The sequence below is a fragment of the Ceratotherium simum genome, chromosome 22, assembly GCF_057802395.1.
Source record: "Ceratotherium simum simum isolate JZ-2026a chromosome 22, ASM5780239v1, whole genome shotgun sequence".
In the NCBI taxonomy this organism is placed as follows: Eukaryota; Metazoa; Chordata; class Mammalia; order Perissodactyla; family Rhinocerotidae; genus Ceratotherium; species Ceratotherium simum.
The window spans coordinates 43,300,752-43,323,952 of NC_141921.1; the positions used below are offsets into that span (position 1 = coordinate 43,300,752).

The 23,201-nt window shown below is 38.2% G+C and overlaps 1 protein-coding gene across 3 annotated transcripts in view; it reads right to left on the reverse strand.

Annotated features, from left to right (window-relative positions):
- The window catches only part of UBE4B (ubiquitination factor E4B), a 133,978-nt gene that overhangs the window by 53,542 nt on the left and 57,235 nt on the right, over positions 1–23,201 (reverse strand). For 2 of the 3 annotated variants that reach the window (XM_087446842.1, XM_004425562.3), the window contains exons 3-7: positions 19,446–19,581; positions 13,008–13,095; positions 11,791–11,935; positions 9,647–9,875; positions 734–875 (exon numbers count right to left, since the gene is read on the reverse strand). In XM_087446842.1, coding sequence (XP_087302968.1) covers positions 734–875; positions 9,647–9,875; positions 11,791–11,935; positions 13,008–13,095; positions 19,446–19,581 — 740 coding nt within the window. Of the gene's footprint in view, positions 1–733; positions 876–7,893; positions 8,035–8,773; positions 9,182–9,646; positions 9,876–11,790; positions 11,936–13,007; positions 13,096–19,445; positions 19,582–23,201 lie in introns of all 3 variants that reach the window. The other variant, XM_004425560.3, reaches the window with a different exon arrangement.

The following is a 23,201-nucleotide window of genomic DNA, read 5'->3' on the forward strand; positions in this document are numbered from 1 at the left end:
TAAGCTTGAGGTGACCACTCAGGATCTCGGAGATGTGCCCATTCTTTGCTTTTGCTAAGGTTAAGCGCAACAAACCCAAAGAGGCCCTTCACAAATGTGAAACCAACAGGTGGACAACCAGATTAGTTTCTAATGGAAAACTAGAACTAGAAAGTGAAATAAGAATAAAATGAGAAAACGATGAAGTCAGTCGGCAATAAATAGTCAAGAAAAAGTGTAGTTTACTGAGTTTAAACCCAGCTTTGCAACTTACTATTTATGTGATTCTGGACAATTACTTAATCTCTCTGAGGTGCATCTGCTTATTCATACAACGGAAAAAACACCTATCTTATGCTGGATTACACTGGACTAACTGGACAGCTGTGAGACTTGAGCTAATGCAGACCTAGCACAGTGTCTGGCAGTCTACAGGCACTCCGTGAACGCTAGTTATTACTATAATGATTACAACAGATTATCAGAAATCATCAGGGCCATGTAAGTTGCTGGTGGCAATGGCACTTGGCCCTGTCACTTCTTCCATCCACTATGGTGTGAGTTCCACGAGGGCAGGGACTGCCGTCGGTTTTGTTCATTGATACACACCAAGCTCCTAGTACAGTGCCTGGTAATGGTAGATGCTCAGTGACCACTTTACTGATTGAAGAAATGAATGAATGCTCCTTGGGGGTAAAAAGATTCTTTATCAAACAAATAACTAGGTTTTTAAAATGAATCTATTTCGTATTACCTTTGGTGCTTTTTTTTCCTCTATTCCAACTCGGTCAAAACACTCGATGAGGTAGTTCAGCATATCTGTCTCCTTGCAGGTCTCAATGGTGAAATGGTCACTGTAGGAATCCCAGGTACTTGCCCCACCAGAGGCTCCCAAACTTTGGAGAAGAGAAAGGAAAATTGATGATTTTTATCTCTTCTCCATGAATTGCTTTAGATAGAGTTTGCATTCCCGCAGCAGAAAGCCTGTTAGATCCCTGCACCCACAACAAAGCACAGACACCCATGCAGCCAAGGCTGGAACTGACTGCTTGTTTCCCCTGCTCCAAGTCCAACAAGAGTAATTTTTAGTAAACATTTTATTTACCTAAGAAGAGAGTCTGACCAGAAACCCAACATCTTATCTTACTGGGAATGGCAACTTACAAAACCAGGAGGACTAAGGACTGCTACCGAGTGCTGGGCATTTGAAAGGATACCACACGTACTTGAACCAAACTGGCCAGGTTCCCTGAGGCAGACTTGTAGGTGAAAGCCACACCATGCTATCACTGTAATCCAACTCTTTAGGGGTGAATAAGGCACTAACAAAATAGCCCTCCTCCTCATGACTCGAGCACAGATCTCAAAAGCTTTCATCTAGCATTTGGCAACAGAACCAGAGCTTAGTTAGGAAAACCGTCCAGTTAGAAGAACATGTGAAAATATTTGTTATCAACACAAAATTTTCCAAAACTTTCAGTGAAAAAGGCAAAGTAGTACAGTAAAAACAAAACAAAACAAAAATCTCGCACGAGGAGTATCCAAACTTAGGTTCTCTTCCCAATCCTACTGCTTGTTACACTGAATCTAGAACCTCATCTCACCAGCAGTGAGGATCAGATGAAATCATGTGGAAGTGCTTTATCAAAAATAAGCAGGATAGAAGGTGAGGCATTGTTATTATCAGTAATAACTAGTCTCTGAGACCTAAGCCAAACATTATCACAAGGGTTAGGTGTGAGGAAATTAAACAAAGTTTAGATCTACCATCAACAGGTCACATCCTAAATCTGATGTTTAACTCACAATCGATTTGATATGCACAGAAGATACAAAGAGATTAATCATGGCATAGGAAGAAGCTTTGAAATGAAGAGCAAATAAAAAACATAATGAAAGATGATCAAAGATGGGAAGAATATCAGGAACTTGAGACCCATTCCTACTTCACCCTGGGGCAGACAATTAAAGGCTAGAAACTAAACGGACCAAGAGAGATTAAGACATTAACAATATGTTATGCAGACAGATGCATAGATATACATAACTAATTTTGGAATATATATATAACTGACTTTAGAATTTTAGAAAAATACACATAATTGACCCTAAAATGAAAGTATGATAGCAGAGTATTTCAATAACAAAAGATGAAAACAATGCCAGTTTTAAATCCAAGGCTTTCAGGCCAGAGTCCAGTAAATTTAAACTCCTAAAACTTACTGACAGAAGGGAATGGAGGCGAAGAGGCTGCGAGGCAGTCAAAGACACAAGGCAGCCACGCCCTCCTGACTGGGCAGCTAACGGAGCCACTCACAAACTGCCCCGCCAGAGCCATGACAAAGATGGGCAGGCCAGCACGGGAACCCTCTAAAAACCAAAAACAATTAATTCTTGTGTCTTCTTCTCAGTTAACTTTGAGGCACACTTCATTAATTAACGGCAAGATCTGGTGCCTGTTAAGTGGCCTGACAACAGAAAGATGAGACCTATAATAAAGCACAGGAAAAATACCAAAACACAAGAACAAAACAGAAAAACCCACACACAAATATAAGAAGTGCAGTGAATCCTCAAAAGTAGAAAGGGGAAAAGACACCTGTCTTTACCTGCAGCAACATTCGTTTCAAGCTCTCTGCTGTTCCTCCCTCTTCCATCTGACGTTAGTGACTCAGTGACTCTATGCACTGCACTTCCCAGAGATGAACTTCGCTAATACAGGCTCATCCCTACACACAATTAAGGTTAATTTTCCATTGAGCAGCTTTCGCAGATGACAATGAAAACAGATCTTCCTCATGAAAATGAAAAAATTTTAAACTATACATTTCTTTGATAATAAGGCCTATATTTCTCACATTTTTATATTTCTGAGATGAAAAGCATCTTATATTTGATATCGACAGGTCCTTGCCAGTTGCAAGGAGTCAGCTGGATGTGGTACCCACTGCCAGCACGGGAACATTTGTGTGAAGGCAGCATGCTTATACGGTATCTGCTCATGCGCTGAAATTAGGTTCCATTCTTAATCAACAGATTCCATTTAATTTTAACTTAAAGTTGACTGTCTCAAAGTCAATTGAAGTATCTTCTCAAAGTCAACTGAAGTATCTTCACAAGTATTTCACTAAGACATGAAAAATGACAATGTATGTAGAAGACTACTTGTCTTGTGCCAGGCAATGCAAACAATGACACTCAGAATATAATAGAGAATTTTCAAAGCTAAAAGAGGTGGGTGTATTTTGGTGATCATCTCTCAGGAACCAAACAACATTTCCAATTAACTTTCAAGAGAAGAAGGAGGAAAAAATGAAACAAAGGTTTAACCAAATAGGAATGTTAGAATAAACTCCAGCACTCATCAATATATTTCAAAATTATAAGATCAATTCTAAGGTGCTGAAGCAGATCATGATCAAAAGTATGGAAAGGAGGGGCCGGCCCGGTGGCACAAGCGGTTAAGTGTGCGTGCTCCGCTGCGGCGGCCTGCGATTCGCCAGTTTGGATCCCGGGCACGCACCGACGCACCGCTTGGCAAGCCATGCTGTCGCAGCGTCCCATATAAAGTGGAGGAAGATGGGCACGGATGTTAGCCCAGGGCCAGTCTTCCTCAGGAAAAAAAAAAAGGGTCGGGGGGAGGATTGGCAGATGTTAGCACAGGGCTGATCTCCTCACCAAAAAAAAAAAAAAAAAAAAAAAGTATGGAAAGGGGCCGGTCTCACCAATGCTATGCATAAGTGTCAATGGTCAAACTGGTTTACAAGGATCCTTAGATTCAAAGTGAAAGAGTTAGACTCAAATTTTGAATGAGATATTGAAGGAGAGAGTGGTATATAGTTTATATGCATAAATTTATGCTATCAATAAACATTTTAAAATGTTTTAAAATATTTCATTTTCTCCTAAAAACGTTGTTACAAAATTCATGATGCTTTTACAACTATGACATATGGAAGATGACACTGGAAAGATGTCATATGTAAATCCTGAGAGTATCTAAAACATTATACCTCCTCCTGGGAGAATATGTGAATTATTTTCTGATAACTGCATCGACAGTCCAATTTAATAATATAATTACTTCAGATAATAGAAAGATAGCTGAATCCTTCTGAAAACACAATGAGAATACTCCTGGGGATTTACACATGCATCGAATCTGTGAGAATTGAACCCCATTTTAAATGCACCAAGAAAACTTGTTTCTTGAAAGGATTCCATTGCAGCTTTTTTTTTTCATAATTTAAAAAAAAAATTTTTTTTTTGCTCCCTAAAGCCCCAGTACACAGTTGTATATCCTAGTCGTGGGTCCTTCTAGTTCTTCTATGTGGGACACTGCCTCAGCACGGCTTAATGAGCGGTGAGTAGGTCCTCGCCCAGGATCCAAACCCATGAACCCTGGGCCGCCAAAGCAGAAGGCTCGAACTTAACCGCTGCGCCACCGGGCCGGTCCACATTGCAACTTCTTTTGTTTTCTATAACAGGAATAATAACCCTCTTATTTACTCATTTTTTTGAATGCACACTACAGAATTTTGTATTTTCTCAGTGCAAGGACAAGTCAGAGTTGTGCAGGCTTAAGCAACGTGAACTCGTTGAACAAATGTTCAAAGCGTGCCTTCTGTATTCCAGGCACTGTTGTGGGTCCTGGGGGTAGCACACTGAATCAAACAGATCAAGACCTTGTTCATATGCTAACTACAATCCAGAAGGGAAACGGTCAAAAAGAAATTAATATACAAGTGCTATGAAGAAAAATAAAAGCTGAGCATCAGTGAGAGAGAGCAGCAGAAAGTGTGTGTGTGTTTAACACTATGTTTAATACAACGGGGTCAGGGAACACCCTCTCATAAGATGGCCTTTACACACAGGCTTGAGGGAGTCAGGGAGGGGGCCATAAGGCTATCTGGGGGACAGAGGTCCGAAGGGAAGAAGCAAGTGCAAAGGCCTAAGGCAGAAGGGAACATGTGGAGTGAGTTCAAGAACAAGATCCAGTGTGTGAGCGAGAGGATGTAGGCAAGCAGAGGAGGAGCGTGTGCGTGTGCATGTATGTGAGATGCAGGGTCTTACAGGCTGAGGTGAGAAGCTTTGGGTTTTACTCTGTGTGAGAAGGGAAATCACTGGAGGGTTTTGAGGATAGACAGGATGGAAAAGGTTTCTTTTAGACTATTTTCATGTTTCATATCCAAGTAGAGACAACTGCAGAAATAAGAGGGCAAATGTCAATGTTTTTCACTATTTGCTAATTTTTCCTTTATTCACATAGGCTCATGAGTTTCAAGATCTGACCTCCTTCACTGAAATATCTAAGCAGTAAAAAAACCCAAAATACAAATTTCCTTCTAGTCATCAACCTTCCTAGGAAACAATTAGAACACTTTTTCTCAGAGTAACTCCTCTGTCATCTTGATCACAAGAGAATTCTCTGACTTCACTTATTTCCACTCCTGCAAGTAGTTCCTTATAATTCATACAGCTCTTTTCACAAAGGACTGCAGAACATCATAGAAGGAATGTTTTACCTTTCTTAAATTAAATCTTCTCATCACCACTATAAACAGTTAACATATGAAGGTATGTTCCAACTCCCTCCAAAAAGATGAGCAATACATCAACTCCACTGAGCAAGCAGAGGGGAGACAGATACGACCCGTGCTGATTCCTTCTTCTATGACATTAATCTTACCAGGCAAGAAGTGAGTGTTAAAAGAAGTGAGAGTAAAAACTTACTTCAAAGTAAATAAAATTCTGAGAAGATCAATTAAAAAGATGGGGGGAGGGCCGGCCCCGTGGCTTGGTGGTTAAGTGAGCGTGCTCCACTGCTGGCGACCCGGGTTCGGATCCCGGGCTCGCACCGACACGCTGCTTCTCTGGCCATGCTGAGGCCGCGTCCCACACACAGCAACTGGAAGGATGTGCAGCTATGACACACAACTATCTACTGGGGCTTTGGGGGGAAAAATAAATAAATAAAATCTTTAAAAAAAAAAAAAAAAAAAAAAAAAAGATGGGGGGAAAAAGTATTTGCTGATCGCTCAAATTAATAAGGTTTTTGCCACCTCTTCTTGGTTCTGACCCTACATGCATTCTCAAGTTCCTCTCTATTTGTTTAATCAGTTATGTATTTTTACCCATCCTTTTACATTCTTTTTGGTATCTATTCAGAATCTATAAGTTGCCAAAATCTGGAAAGATCAGATTTCACTTTAACAGCCAGTAAAGGACCTGCCAACTGACTGGAATGGAATTTTGTAATTAAGGAGTAAAATGCTGGCATTTTCCTTGCCAAGGAACAGAGTAGATGCATAAAGATTCGGCAGAAAAATAACTAGTAAGGAACAAGAACACCACAAGTCCTGTTGGGCATAAATGGAAAAGCCAGGGACAGCACAGTGTGGTGGTGAAGCACGTGAGGTCTGGACTCGGGCTCTGCCACGGACTAGTTATGGACAAACTTCCCTATACCCCAGTTTCCTCATGGTAACCAGAAGCACTGCTGTGAGGATTAAAGGGATAATGTACGCAGACTGCTGACATAGTATCTGGCACATGATGCTCAATAAGTATTTGCAGGTATCATTACACAATCCGTAAGTTTTATTTCTCCTTGTAAGATAGAATCTAGACCTGAGACAAGATTGGGATGTTAGAAGTAAAGAAAGAGAGATGTTAGTAAAAGCAGCACACGATCTGATATTTTTTTAGAGAAAGTTGGAATTAAATAGGCCAGAGAGAGAGAGCATTTCTCCCATAATAATTCACAGTAAACAGATAACAAAGCACTTTTATCATGTATAGAAATTGATGCCCAACAAGGATGCCTGATGCAGTACTATAATCTGCAATAGGATTTTATCTGCATGAAAAAGACACTTCTACCTTTGGGAAATTTACTCGAAAAACAGTGATAAAACGTTAAACCTAATACAAATATCAACCTTCGTGAATCAATATTCAACCTTGCACCAACATTCCTCACTCTCTTTATATACTCTCTAATGATTCTTAAGAACACGGTCAAATTTAATGAAGTGTACCTACCTCCTACTGCCGTCTATTTATAGCATGGAGTTATTTTTGAACAGTGCTGGACACACATACCAACCCAGTCCAGAGGAAACTTCAATTTAAGAGCAAAATTGTAAGACAATGAGTCAGAAGGTCAGAAGGAAGGTGCTATTATATTTTCTTGCTCAAAGTCACCTAGAAAACCCAAGTAGTCTTTTTCTCTTGGTTTTTGGGGTGAACATGAACTATGTTTTAGCCTCTGCTGCCATTCCAAAGGCCATCTAAACAAACAGGGTCTAGCTTCACCGAAGCCAAGCGGGTGATCAGCAAAATTTAAGTTCAGAAGTGAAAGCAGAATCACAGTTACATCAGATAGTATGATCCCATATGCTCTTCAATGGACTGCCCAGACTGTGCTGGGGCGACACATTCACACACACGTGCGCGCGAGTGCGCACACACACGCCCCAGCCCCTAAATAGCAGCAATCCATGCAACTGTAAATAAGAAAACATGCCTCACAGGGTACGTGTTGCTCACATCTGGTAGCTCACAAGACCACTCTCGCAAAAGATGAATGGAGGGTTCCTCATTTTAGATCTAAGGGTGAGTGAACTTGATGACTGATCTTTAATCTGTTCATGTTTCTGACAAATGACTATACATAAGTTTTCCCCAAAACTTACCAGGCAACAACTATGAAAATTTTCCTATGTGCCACTTTACCCCATGAGAAGGTCCTAACATTTCAGTACATGCAAGTTTCTCACATCTTGACTCTCCAGGTCACGTCACCTGACCCTATCCTGCTTGGATTCAAAGCACACCTCTAATTAGAGCTTATAAAAGTTAGTTCCTAAGCACCTGTGCACATGCAGGGGTAAGACTCCACTCCTCTGATACCTGGACCCAAACTGGACACAAGAAAACTCATCACCACCACCACCACCTTCATCATCACCATCATCATCATCTTCTTTATCTTCGTCACTACTGTCCCCAGAAAGTGCCAGGAAGAGGAGGGAGAAAGGATTGTCGTACATACTACCACAACAAAAGCAAAAAAGGTATCAGGGAACAAAGGAAAAACAAGGAGGGGAAAGCTTTTGCAACTGCTGTCCCTTTTTAATTAAATCTTATGCTAAAAGTTTTGTCTACTGACATGCAGCAAAATAATACACCTACATTACAGAAATGCATAGGTACATTTGAGAGGGAGGGCACTAGATTGATGGAATTCTGATACCGCTTCTTTCTAAGAGGTGGAAATCAAAGTGTCAAGGCACAAACACTGGCCTAGCCTCAGTGACTGAAAGTAATGGACACGAGGCCCAGATTTGCTTCCACAACCCCTTGCTCTGACTGTATTTCAACTGTGACTGGCAACAGTACAAAAAGTTGAAAAGTGGTCCTGTGAGCCCCAACTCTCAAATATGAACTGCCCACAGTCTCTGAAATTCATTTGTAATGAAGAATGACATGTGAACTCGATTTCAAAAAACTAAGTTACTTTTTTTGTACAAGAAGAAGGAAGAGTGAGGGGAAAGAAGGGAAGAAAGGGACTCACAACAGAGCAACCCATACTTTCTGATGTTATCAAAGCTGGCAGAAGCATGGACTAGGGTGCAAGCCTACTATACTAGTTAGACACAAGGGTTAATAACCCAAACCAGAAAAAACACATGTAACTGAGGTCAGTGTCACGCAACAATTCTTCCAAAACGTGTTAATCTCCTTTCCCTGCACTGCAAACACACACCCAACTCTCCTGCTGAATAAATACCTAGGAGAAATCCTTAGGGAGGAGGGACGTCTGCTCACGGCACTGGGTGAGGCGGACAGTAAAGGCGGCCCCAAGCTGGTGGGTCTCTGTCTGGAAGAGCTGGCAGGCACTGCTTGAGGGCTACTAGTGAGGGCAGGGAGGCTTAGTGAGCTAGACAGAATGGAGGTGCCTGAGGAACGTGGGGTAGGAGAAGTTGAAGACCCCCAGGGGTGAGTGACAGTGTAGGGGCGATAGCGCGGAGATGAGGGCTGGCTTCCTGCAGCAGTCCCGGCTGCACTGTGAGGACTGAGGGAAATGGAAGCCACAGCCATCTGGCTGGCTGCACGGGAAGGTGAGGCAAAAGATGGACTCATCATTGGCAAAGAGCTCCAGAAACTCGTATTGGGAGCTGGACTACTTTCATAGAGGCTAAATTAGTGGAGAAAGGGAGGAGAGAAGAGAAAATTGAAGAAAAACTTGAGATAAATAACTAAAATGGAAACTATCAAGCTTTTAAAGAATTGTATCATTATACTTTATATTGCTAAGTATTCAAGTATACAAATCTTTTAAATACTCATCTAAATAATTATAATCTAATTGCTGTACTGAATCTAGAGGCTACATTTAAAATATGATAAAACCCTCTTTTCAAAGAATAATGTACTATGTTCAGCCATTTGTTTCTAAAACTTAATTTACCAATAGCCTAACTGTGGAAAGCCAAAGAGACCAATCTGGAAAAGACAATACCTCCTGCAATGACTAAATCCATCCCCCAAATATGATACATGCCATAATGCATGACACAAGCTCGGGAATGAACATTCCCTTCTCTTACATACTTCATGGCTATTTACTACCAATTAGATGTGCAAAAAGAACCAGACTGACCTAGACAAAGAGCTGGCACTGAAGGAACCCAAACTGCAGAACATGGGGCTTGTTCCTGGATTGGAGCCAGTATTTAGCATGAGATTTCTGTCTGGTGACCGAGCTGCCGCTGCAATTGGCTGTGATGTGGCTGTCAGACTGGCAAATGGGTTTTCATCTCTGGTCTGAGCGGACATCATTAGCACTTCCATTAAAATCTGGCCAATCAAGTCCTTAAAATCAGAGAACACTGTTGGAAAGGCAGAATAAAGAAGAGATTACATGTGGTTCTTCACACACACAGTCCTTGAATAAGCCGAACTGAACCAGAGAGGCTCGATGTGGTACCCAGATTGGATTCTGGAACAGTAAAAGGACACAGTGGAAAACCTGGTGAAATCCAAATAAGGTCTGACGAGTTTAGTTAGCAGTTTTGACAAATATATTCCGGTTATATAAGATGTTAACATTAGGGGAAACTGGGAGAAGTGTACACAGGAACTTCCTGTATTATCTCTAAAACTTTTCTGTAAATCTAAAATTATTCCAAAATACAAAGGCTATTAAAAAAAAAATTGGATGGGGCTGGCCTGGTGGTGTAGTGGTTAAGTTCATGTGCTCCGCTTCAGCAGCCCAGGTTTTGCAGGTTTGGATCCCGGGTGCGGACCTATGCACTGCTTATCAAGCCATGCTGTGGCAGGCGTCCCACATATAAAGTAGAGGAAGATGGGCACAGATGTTAGCTCAGGGCCAATCTTCCTCAGCAAAAAGAGGAGGATTGGCAACAGATATTAGCTCAGGGCTAATCCTGCTCACAAAAAAATTTTTAAAAAACTGCAGCATAGTCAATGAGAGTCACTGTTGATATATATTAACTATAAAAAGAAGTTACTCCCAAATACAGAGGTTAGTTTATCATACTAGAAATGCAAGTGGGTTAATATTTCTTCACCTATATATGTTTTGTATACAGTAAAACTATTAAGTACGAGTTCAAAATATTTTATGTAGGGTCTAATATTTAGTCACCATCCAGTTTTCTGGAGTAGATTCTATTTTCTACCTTCCTTCTTATTCTTGGCAGCTTCCAAATGCTTCACTGAGGGTTTTTACATACTTTTTAAATATCACTAAATAAAGTTCTAACCCATATAAATCTTATTTGGTTATTAAAAATTACGACTTATACATGTACAAGACAGATTTGAGAATCTTAAGATTTACAAAAAGAATAACAAGTGGCAGGGTTTTGAAACACACAGTTGCTAAGCTCATCTCTGTAACCAGTTAATAAGAAGATCCCACTAAAATCAGAAGTTAACTAGCCAACTGCAGTAACATAGGGGACTATTTTTTTGCCATGGAAGACAGGCAGCAGAGGAAAGGGAAAGGTGATCTCCTTGATGTTCATTCATTCATTTAAAATATATCTATTGAGGGATTATTAAGTGCAAGGCACTCTTCTAGGCACCAGGGATACATCAGTGAGCAAAACAGACAAAATTCCTGCTATCAGAGAGGTTATATTTTCGTGATATGCAAAATAATTCTCCAGCACATCTCCCCTACCTCTTCTGTATTCCAAATGACTGCCATAAAGAAAAGTGACAGTGCCCTGCGATCCTCCTATCTTGCTAAGAGTTTTATTACTTTGTTATAAGCGTGGTTTAGTGTAGTCTCTTACTATAGAATCCTGCAAAATATCAATATGTTCCATCTTGCTAAGCAATTTAATCAAGCAGATTTACTCCACTGTCTACACATGACCTGGTAGGCACCAAAAGCAGGTATAGGCCATACACAGTGCCTCTTGCAGGATCCCCGGAGACTACCGAGTATACTCCCACTTTATTAGACGCACTAATGCTCTCTCTAATCACCTTCTTACTGCAAAGGAAAAAACTTCAACCCTGAGACAACACAGACCATTAACTTATTTATGTAGTTTTCTTTTAGAGAAATCATAAAAATAAAAAAATAATTTATCAATAAGATCAATGGAAAGTAGCTGAACAGCAGTGTCCTCATCAAGAAGTATCCCTGTAATCAAAATTACAACCCTGAAGCAAGATAGAGTGAATGTGGATAACAGAGAAGGACAAAAGATCTTCCATTCTTGTTTCTCTTTAGAACTCCGAAATAAGACAGCTGAGCTAGATTCCTACCTTCTTTTGGGTTCTGCTTAAATTGTGCAGAAAGAGAAGAAAGAAAGATGACATCTCTGTCCCGGTCCTTCCAGGAGACACGAAAGATCTTACAGACCAGCTGTAAGGCCTGTTCTTCAGACACTTCAGAACCTGATGAAGGCTCCTTGAAAGGAAGAAGATTTGGAAGTTAATTTCAAGTAGTAGGAGGGATTAGTTAGACTTCAATAGAAATACTGAATTCTGATTTAATTCCTTTATTAATGAGGATATTTTAGAAACACATAGAACTATTCATCCACTGATTTAGGGAAGAATAAACTTGTTTCTATGACTTCAAAGTTACAACATGTAGGTCTATGAGCTTACAACACAATCTATAAGGGGGAGTATAAAAGAGCAAGATCATTATCAGGAATCATCACGGAGGAAATGTGATAAAGAATGTACATCTATCTTATTTATTTACTTTTCTGAATGCCAAAGGACCAGGTTAACACTCCAGGTACATAACCAATATTCCTCCAGGACCTTTTCCAGAATTTAATGTTTCTCACAACTTTCTATCACAGATAAAATATCATATATAAAAGAACTTTGTAAACATTAAAGAACTGTACAAAATAAAGCATCGCACCACCAGGAGGCTATAGTCCAACTTCTAATAATCATCAACACATGCTGCTGATCACTAATAATTCACTGATCAGAAAGCGATGCAATTACCTATACCAGTTCTACACCATGGCCAAAAAACCCCTTCTTTTACATATAGGGAACTAAGCTCAGATGGTAATAAAATACAAAGACCTCAGAAGTTTTCAAAAAGCTTCTACTTGCTACTGGATTCCACATATTCTTGCTTCAATTCCCAGTCATTTTCCTCAGACTACTACCAAAAGCATGATGACCTACTTGCTTAAGCAAAAGACCAACAGAAAAAAATTCGAATTAGCTCTAGTTAATTCCTATTACAAAATAAATTCACTGATAAAAACATGAACCTGAAACAAAGATAACTGAAGGATTTTATCAGATAAAAGGACTGAGTTATACTTCCATTAATAAGGGCAATCTAGGCTACCCATTTTTCCTCAAAAGAAAAAAACAATCACCTAAATTGGACTTGCTGATTTTGGGTGGCCCACGCTAACAGGCTAAAGATGCAAGACGTGAAACAGTGTTTATTTATATTACCTGTACTAAAAACAGAAGCAAGGGCTTCATCTCTTACCAACCTTATCACTGAGGCTCCTTTTTTCTCTTCGATCATTTTCATCAACCTCCATATTTTCAATTCCTGAATCCACATCCACCTGGGACATGCTTTAAGTACAAAAGACAAATACATCTTTCACTTTTTATAAATCTACCCAATGTCATAGCTGCTGGTTGAGGAAGAGTTTTAAAGTATCAATCAAAAGCAGTTAGGAAAGCAAAATAATAAAGGTTTATTTTTTACTGATTAATTTTTAAGAGTTCTTCATATATTAGGATATAAACATTCCGTCTATCATACTTGTTGGAAATATTTTCCCCAAGTTGTCATTTTCTTAGGCTCACTTTCCAAAGAAAAAACAACGGTAATAATTAGAGCAGATTTTCTATACATATTATTTTTAAATGTTATACCATCAATCAGAGCCTGATTATAAAATCTGGTTAAACATATATATTCTTTTTCCCCACATTAAATAAATAATTGTCCTAGCACTATTTATTGAAAAGACCATCCTTTTTATACTAATATGAAATCCTCTATGTTATATACATCATATACGTGTGGGTCTATTTCTGGATGCTCATTTCTGTTCTATTAGACCATCTGTCTGTCCCTGAGCCAATACCACTCTATGTTACTTATTAAAACTTCACAATAAGTCTTGATATCTGCTAGGTCAATGCCTCCACTTTGTTCTTCTACTTCAAGAATCTTGGCCATTCTTGGCCCTTTGGGCTTTCACACATACTTAAGAATCAGCTTGACAGGTTCTTAAATTCCTGTTGGGTTTCTGACTACAATTTCATTGACTCTATTGGGGAGAAACTATGTCATTATGTTATGGAGTCTATCTATGAAGAAGGTATCTCTCTCCAAGTATTTAGGCCTTCCTTAAGGTCTTTCAATAAACTTTTATAATTTTCTCCTTAAGTCTTTCACTTCTTTCAGTAAATTTGTATGTAGGTACAATATATTTCTTAATGAAATTATGAATAGTACCTTTTTAAAAATTAGGTTTTCTAATTTTTTGTTACTAGTACATAGTAATGTAACTGGTTTTAGGTATAGACATCTTATAAGCAACTTGATTACTTATACACAGGGTTTACCAGGTAGATAATCATTTCATCTCCAAATAATAACTGTTTTGTTTCTTCCACTCCAATTCTTATTAGTTTCACTGCACTGGGTAGGATCCCCATGTGGAATAGAAGCAGAAACCAGCAGTCATCTTTGCTCTTATTCCTGATTTTAAAGAGTGTTTCTAATTTCTCACCACTGAATATGAGAGCTGCTGTAGGTTTTTGGTAGATGTCCTTTATGTTAATCAGAATAAGACAGGCTATGCTTTGGTAACACAGACACTCTGAAATCTTAGAGGTTTAACACTATAAGGGTTTATTTCTTGCTTACGCAAAGTCTGATGAGAGTGAAGCATCCTTACTCCATCTTTAATCTATGCCATCTGCAATACACAGCCTCCAAGGTCACTGGAGCAAGAGAAGAGAGGGATGGAGGAGGAATATCGGCTCAACTGCCTTCGCCTAAAAGTGACACGTCACTTCCACTCACAGTCTATTGGACAGAACCAATTATTTGGCCCCAACCTAACTGCAAAGAAGACTGGAAATGCAGGGGAGCATATGGAATATCTGGTGAACTCTGTCTCTGCCATACTGTCAGTTTAAGGAAGCACCTTCCTGTTTCCTGTTTGCTAGGATTTTTATCATGAATCAACATTGGATTTTATCAAACTTTTGCAACTACCAAGATTATATAGCTTTTCTCTTTAATATATAATGTGGTGAATGATACTTATACATTTTCTAATGTTAAAGCATTAGAGTTATTGCATTCTTGAGACAAACCCAAGTTGATCATGTTATGTTGTTATATTATATTTAACTAAACTTTTAATTGAAATATTTATGCAGAAATATGCATAGATGATCAAGTGTATTTGGCTCAATAGTCTCACAAAGGCAACATACTAATGTAATTAGCACCTAGATCAAGAAATAGAACATTACCAGCACCCCAAAATCCCCCCTTATGACCGTTCCAATCACTACTACACTGGCTCACAGTAACCTGGCATCTAGCCCCATATATATCTGTTTTTTATGTGTTGCAAGTATTTGATTTGTCAATATTTTAAGATTTTTGCAAAGATGTTTATGAGTATGATTATCATGTAATTAATTTTCTTCTTTTATATTATTCTTATCTGGTTTTGATATTAAGGTCATATTAGCCTCATAAATTGAGTTGGTAAGTGTTCTCTATTTTTTTTAATTATCTGGGAAAATTTGTATCAAGTTGAAATGGCAGACTTACCTAGAAAATTATACGAGCAAGGTGCTTTCTTAGCAAATTTATTATTTTTTTTGCAGGGGAAGATTTGCCCTAAGCTAACATCTATTGCCAATCTTCCTCCTTTTTTCTTCCTGCCCCCCTACCCCCGCAAAGCCCCAGTATATAGTTGTGTATAGTTGTAAGTTCTCCTGGTTCTTCTACGTGAGCTGCCGCCACAGCATGGCTACTGACAAAAAAGTGGTGTGGTTCCGTGCCGGGGAACTGAACCTGGGCCGCTGAAGCAGAGTGCACGAACCTTAACCACTAGGTCATCAGGGCTGGCTCTGGAAAATTTTAAAATATTGATTCATTTCATGGTTTTTGATTATTCATGTTCTCTCTTTCTTCTTGAGTCAATTTTGGGAGAATTATGTTTTTCTAGGATTTGATTTTCATCTAAATTTTCAAATTTATTTCTATTTTGCATATTTATATTTTTCATGGCATTCTCTTTTTCAATAACAATTATTACTGAGAGTCCATTCTATGTAGGTATCGTTCTAGATGCCTGAGATGTCAATGAACAAAAGAGACAAAAAAAATCCCTGAGTCTTGGAGCTTATATTCTAGTTACAAGGTGAAAGATAATAAGCAATAAACATAATAAATAAGCAAAGCATGTAGTATAATGATAAATACTATGGAAAAATTAAAGAAAACAGAGGAGAGAAAAGGCAATTGAGAGTGCAGGGCTTTCCATTTTAAATAGGGTGAGCCTCTCTGAGAAATGCCATACGAGCCAAAATATAAGGGAGGTTAGCCAAGAACATATCCAGGGCAATAGTATACCAAGAAAAGGGTTTTTATTCCCAATATTTATTTGTAGTACCCTCTTTTTTTTTTGACATTTTTAATACATTACAGCTTTATATTTTCTTCTAAGGATCACTTTAGCTATTACACACAAATTATGACATGAAATATTTGTTATTGTTCAGTTCTAGATACTTTCCAATTTCCATTCTGATCTCTTCTTTCACCTGTATTTAGAAGCATGCTGTTTTTAAATTTTCCAAGTGTATGAGAGTTTTTTAAAAGTTTTTTTCCTATATTGATTATCTAACCTAATGTACTAGTCAGAAAACATGATCTGTATGATTCTGACTCTTTTTGGTGGATGGGTATTAGAAGAGAATGTGTATTCTCCAACCGCAGAGCACAAAGTTCTGTATCTTTCAATTAAATCAAGCTTGTTAGCTGTGTTGTTTAATTTGTCCATATGCTTACTGATGTTTATTCTCTTTGATTTATCGATGGCTGAAAAGTCATGTTAAAAATCTCCCACTATGATTATGTATGTGTCAGTTTCTTCTGGTTCTATCAATATTTGCTTTATTACCTGTGCCTGTTACGTTACTAAGTGCATATACTTTGGAAACTGTTATATCCTACTGGTAAACTAAACATTTATCATTATATAGTGCTTCTTTCTAGCTTATTTCTATTCTACTTAGTGCCTTAAAGTCTAGTGTATGAATATGTTCACCCCAATTTTCTTTTGTTAAGTATTATCCTAGTATATCTTTTCTCTTTCTTTTACTTTCAACCTTTCTGTAACCTAATGTTTCAGGTATGCCTTCCATAAATGGATAAAGCTGGGTACTGTTTTGCTTTTAATCCAACCTAAGCTTTTTCACTGTGATTTACTGTGGTTACTGACATATTCTCATTTCTTTTAACCATCTAATTTTGTGCTGTTTGTCTCTTTTTTAAAATATGGTTTCTTTCTTTGAATTGACTTAAATCCCCCCACTTCCTCACCCCTGTTCCATAATTTCCCTTTACTGGTTTGGAAGATATATCCTCCTTCTATTCTTTTAGTGGTTACCCTTGAAATTTTATCAAGTATTCTTAACTCAAAATCTAAAAGCTGGCCAGTATCTTCACCCCTCTCCCATGTACACAAGGACCTTGCTCTTATCACCTCCCTTCCCACTTACCTGCTATTGCTCTCTACTATGTTAGATCTGATTTTTTTTACTTCTCTTCCCCAATATTATTTTATACACTATTATTGTTTTATACCATCAGCGTTTGTTTAGATTTACGACGTTTATTATTTTCTTCACTCATCCTTCCTTCTTGCATCTCAGACATTAGTCCTGAGATCATTTTCCTTCTTCTTAAACTACATCTGTTAAAAGTTGGGGTCTTCTGGTGGCAGACTATCAGGTTGTTTTTGTTTTTTGGTTTGTTTGTTTTTTAAATCTATAAATGTCTTTATTTCACCCTTGCTCTTAAAAGATAATTCCACAAGGGTACACAATTCCCAGTTGACAGTCACTTTCTTTCAGCATTTAATGCCATTATGTCCACCACCCTATGGCTTCCATCACTGAGACATCTAACTGTCACTCTTTTGTAGGTAAGCCCTCCTTTCTCTCTGGCTGCTTTAAAGGTCTTTGTTTTTGGTGTTCTGCAATTTTACTATAAAATGTCTAGATATGAATTTCTCTTTGTTTAACCCGCTTGCGAGTTGCTGGGCTTCCTGAATCTGAGGATTCATGTCACTTATCAACTCTAGACAAATTCTTAGCCATTTATCTTTTTGATAATGGCTGCCAAACCAGTAGAGGAAGAAACACGGAATAAGGAGGAGGGTGGGGAATCTCTCCAAGTCTCCCTATTCTCTCATTTTGATATTTCTATTAGATATATATTACATCTGTGCCCTCTATATCTCTAAACATCTTTCATATTTTTCATCTCTTTTTCTCTTTGTGGTGCACTCTGGGTAATTTCTTCAGCTCTATCATTCCATTTGTTAATTCTTTCTAGCTATGTCTAATCCACTGTTTAACTCTTACATCAAGTTTTCAGTTTGAATTATTATCTTTTCATTTCTAGAAATTCTTTTTGCTTCTTTTTCATATGTGCTTGGTTGTTTTTATAGTCACTTGCCCCTTATTCATGTTTTCAAATCCCTTTTGAATTTATTTAAACATACATATTTTGTATTCTGTAACTGATAATTCCAAAACCCCCAAATCTTTAAATGAATAATTCTGTTGTTAGTGATTCTGCTGACTCTTACTCATGATGGCTTTTTTCTAGTGCGTTTTGTGATTTTTGACCGTGAGCTCTTATTTCTTGGAAATTTTTTAAGGAAATTCTCTGAGGACTTGAATGATTTATGTTTGCTTCTCCTAGATGCCTAAAGGCAGTGCAGGCCTGGGTCCATTGTATGACAGTTCTTGGCTTGAGGTTTTTCAGACTACACCAATAGTGTAAACTAGGTGCTAAACACATATGAAAGTCACCTACTGGCCATGAAATTGCAGAGCTGACTTGATTTTTAAAAAATATGTCTACTCAGAGCAAAGGTAATAAAAACACAATTGTTTTTACTCTAGGGGATTGATTTTTTTTTCTACTTGATCTTTTCCCTGAAAGTATAGCCGTTCCTGAATTCTTGCCTGATGGGGGGTTATCTCTGATCTGGCTCCTCGCCCCAAACCCACCAAGTGCTGAAGCTCTATACCAGTGCTCAACCTTTTTCACATCATAACACACATAGAAAATGGTGTTTGTCTCGCCCACTGACATAAACAGAGGGGGCTGCTTGAGGGTAGAGGAGATGGGTCCTGGGGGTGGGGGGGTGGGGTCTGGCTTGCCCAAGGAATAAAGGAATCAACATCTCAGCCACTCTGTCACCCATTCACGGCACACTTGCAGCATAGGAAGGCTCTGCTCTAGGACACCCTGATCCTTATGGAGCTCCTAGGGTATTTGGCTTACCTGTCTGTACCTTTCCAAACTTTTATATTTCGCCCATCAGTAAAACTCAGAAGAAATTTTACGGACTGACATATGCTTGCCAACTTTCTATTTACAAAATAAGGACATTTAAAAAAATCATTTTTTACCACCTACACCATTATTTCATAAAAGACATTTCAACACCAAAAACATAAAAAGGTATGAAGAACGTTTCAGAATAATACAAAGACCTTAAAATTTAATAAATTTCGCTCTAATTTGCTAAGGACTGCATGGATCTCTAGGCTGGCATTTGTGACTACTAGAGCAGAGACTAAGGTGAATGGATCTTTCCCTTTCCATAAATAAAATAACTTATTGGAAAATTGGCTTCCTTTACCTTTTCTCACAAGAGACACTGTCAATATCCATGCTCTGGGAACGTGACAGAGACTGAGATTGTGTTTCAAGGCTATTGGAGGGCGAGCTGCTGAGAGAACTGACTCCTTCACTGCTCTGGCTTCGATGGGCTACTCCTAAGCAGAAAAGATATGAAAGATGAAGTTTCATGTGAAATAACATTAAAGCTATTTGTATGGCAACAGTAAACATCCACAATCGGCATTCATACTACCATGACAGTCGGCAACTGAGGAATTTCTATCAGAAGATTATACTAAACGCAGAAGTAATATTAAAATCCTAGGAACATTAGCAAGAAATCATAATTTATCAATATACATCATATGAGGTTAGTAACAGAGTTATATCTGATACCTAAAACTGACTCCTCATCACCCTCTCTTTCACCAATTCAAACTATGAACCCAAATACAAATTTGCTTCCATGCGAGTCCAGAAAAATCCTTGAAATGTACCAAAAATAAGATACATTAATCAAAAGATATAGAGACATACAGATGGACAGATGTTGATAAAACAAATGGAGTAAAATGTTAATGGCAGAAGCTAGATCGTGAGTATATGGGTATACACTGCAAAATTCTTTCAACTTTGCTGTATGCTTAACATTTTCATAATAAAACGTTGAACACCTGCAAATAGACCCCCCTAAGCCATACCCTTAAATAGAGATCAATCCATTTATTGATTGAACATCGTATCTGTGATCGTTTGGGGAGAATAAAAAAACCTGACGCTGTTCTTGCCCTTGCAGAGCTCACAATATGGTGAACCGTAGCCATGAGTAAAGGGACAGATCACTTCTCTCAACGTCTTTAAAACCATGTTTCTCATAGAATTTAAAAAATTACTTTAACTCTGAATATCTTTCTACAAAAAAAAGTTTACCTAGGGGCTGGCCCAGTGGCGCAGTGGTTAAGTGTGCGTGCTCTGCTTTGGCCGCCCGGGGTTCGCAGGTTCAGATCCCAGGCACACACCGATGCACCGCTTGTCAAGCCATGCTGTGGCGGTGTTCCATATAAAATAGAGGAAGATGGGCATGGATGTTAGCCCAGAGCCAATCTTCCTCAGCCAAAAAAAAACCCAAAAAACAAAAAAAAAAAAAGAGGAGGATTGGCATCGGATGTTAGCTCAGGGGTAATCTTCCTCGTGAAAAAAAAAAGTTTACCTAGGCATTTGCAAGTAATTTTAAAAATATATACCTATGTTGCTGAAAGAAGAATGAGACTCACGTGTTTTAAAAACAAAACAACTTGAGTTACCATTTGTAGCTGACACAACTACCAAGTGAATAAAACTTTAATGCTCTCAGCATTCTAAGAAAGTAAACTTGCCAACTTTTAATGTCTCTTCATTGAAGAACATTACAAAACATTTATGCATTCCTGATAGAAGGTTTTAACACATACCTGTTTATTAAAACTTCTACAGGACTCATAAAGGAAAAGAGAAACTAAATTTTCACCATTCTTAGGTAGACTCAAGTAAAATACCAAAAGCATCTAATGTTGTGAGAATTCTGAAATAAGCTTATAGAAGACAGTAAAACTTTAAATTCATTAATACAAGAAGTGTAACCCAAAGTAAGTTCTCAATAAATATTTATGGAAGGAATAAATAATATAGCATCAACAACATCCTTAGGAGAACATTAGTTTACCTATCACAATGAAAGGTCTGACAAATTTTTAATTAAAATTAATCAATAATAAAGTTCAATAATTTTTATGGGATATCAATTAAGCAGCTTTAAGATTTCTACCTGATAAACCCAGTTCTAAAATTAAACCAATAATTATAAGCTGTCTGAAAACCTTTATTTGTAATATAGTACACTACGTTATACTGTGTGTACAATAAACTATAGTAATATACTGTCAGAGTATACCATACAGTGTAATATACTGTAATTGCAATAGTTTTATAAGACATCAAGGATATCACCTGAATTCTTTTTTTCCTGAATCCTCCATGTGATCTTCACATTCTGTGTCAAGTGGGGCAATTCTCTCCAGAATTAATTATGTGTACTAGTGTTCCTCAATCTCTACACACCATGTGACCCCCACTCCTTTCTTAAACTTAAAAATAGATGGTCTCTTTGACTTTATTTAGAATCAATATAAATTAAATATGTAACTAAAAACAAATCAAAGCAATTGTACAAAATACGGCTTTGTTTTCAAACCACACACGCACACTTGGGTCATCCTCACCCTCTCTCACCCCTAACCTGCGAAATCACTGTCAGGAAGCCAAGTTTTTAAGAATACAGATTTCTTTCCCCTCCTTCATCTCCATAAAGCCAGATATTAAAGAATTAAAATACAGACAAAACCTCCTCTGACCCTCTTTTAAAAGATTAGTAACATCTCCACATATCAACTTAAAAACAAAATTTACGAAAAGTGAGGGTGTGTAACAAAGAATGAAGAAAGCCATGTCTGCTTAATAAAATATGAACTACAAACCTTCAAGATGGCAGCTTTCCAAACTTTTATGACTAATAAGAGCTTGTTAAAGGTAAATTATGCATTCTGTATGAGAAGGCCAGAATTTTAAAGAAAATAAGGATTTTATTTCTATAAGATTTTCCTCTTAGTACTGCAGTATTTCCTGAATGATACTCCCTTTTCAAGTATAAACCAGACCAAATGCCTATTTTTAAGCTGTAACTCTAGATCTATTCCAATATTTTACACACACACACACACACACACACACACACGTGCATACTAGCTTGCTAATTCTAGTATAAAAATTAGCATAGAATTGCCAAAAGGGGCCTTCAAACTTCAATAAAGCTGTTTTAAAAAGGGAAGGACTGGGCCGGCCCCGTGGCTTAGCGGTTAAGTGCATGCGCTCCGCTACTGGCGGTCTGGGTTCGGATCCCGGGCGCGCACCGGCGCACCGCTTCTCTGGCCATGCTGAGGCCGCGTCCCACATACAGCAACTAGAAGGATGTGCAGCTGTGACATACAACTACCTACTGGGGCTTTGGGGAAAAATAAATAATAAAATAAACTTAAAAAAAAAAAAAAAAAAAGGGAAGGAGTGCCTTTAAGGATCTTGTCCAATCCTCCTCTTTTACAGATAAGAATTTTGAGATCTACGAAGTCTAAAAACTTCCCTTAGGACCTTCAGCAAGTTAGAAACAGAGCAGAGATTAAAACACAGGTCCAAAGATAATGCTGCTATTTGCTCTACCCCACACTACTCAACAGCTCTTTGATTACAGCTATTTTAAACCAAAGCTATATGTTTTATACATTCTAAAGTTACAAAAACAAAACTTAGAAAGATATTAGTGTCATAAAAAGAATCATTCATTCTACTAATAATCAAAATTCTAGGGCCAGCCCCGTGGCTTAGCGGTTAAGTGCTCCCGCTCTGTTATTGGCAGCCCGGGTTCGGATCCCGGGCGCGCACCGACGCACCGCTTCTCCGGCCATGCTTAGGCCGCGTCCCACATACAGCAACTAGAAGGATGTGCAACTATGACATACAACTATCTACTGGGGCTTTGGGGGAAAAAAGGAGGATGATTGGCAATAGATGTTAGCTCAGAGCCGGTCTTCCTCAGCAAAAAGAGGAGGATTAGCACGGATGTTAGCTCAGGGCTGATCTTCCTCACACACATAAAAAAAATTCTAAAGCTTATTTACACAAATCTTGACAATAAACTAAAGTAAAGGGTTAACATTCATGGAAAATAGAGAGTATACTCATATTT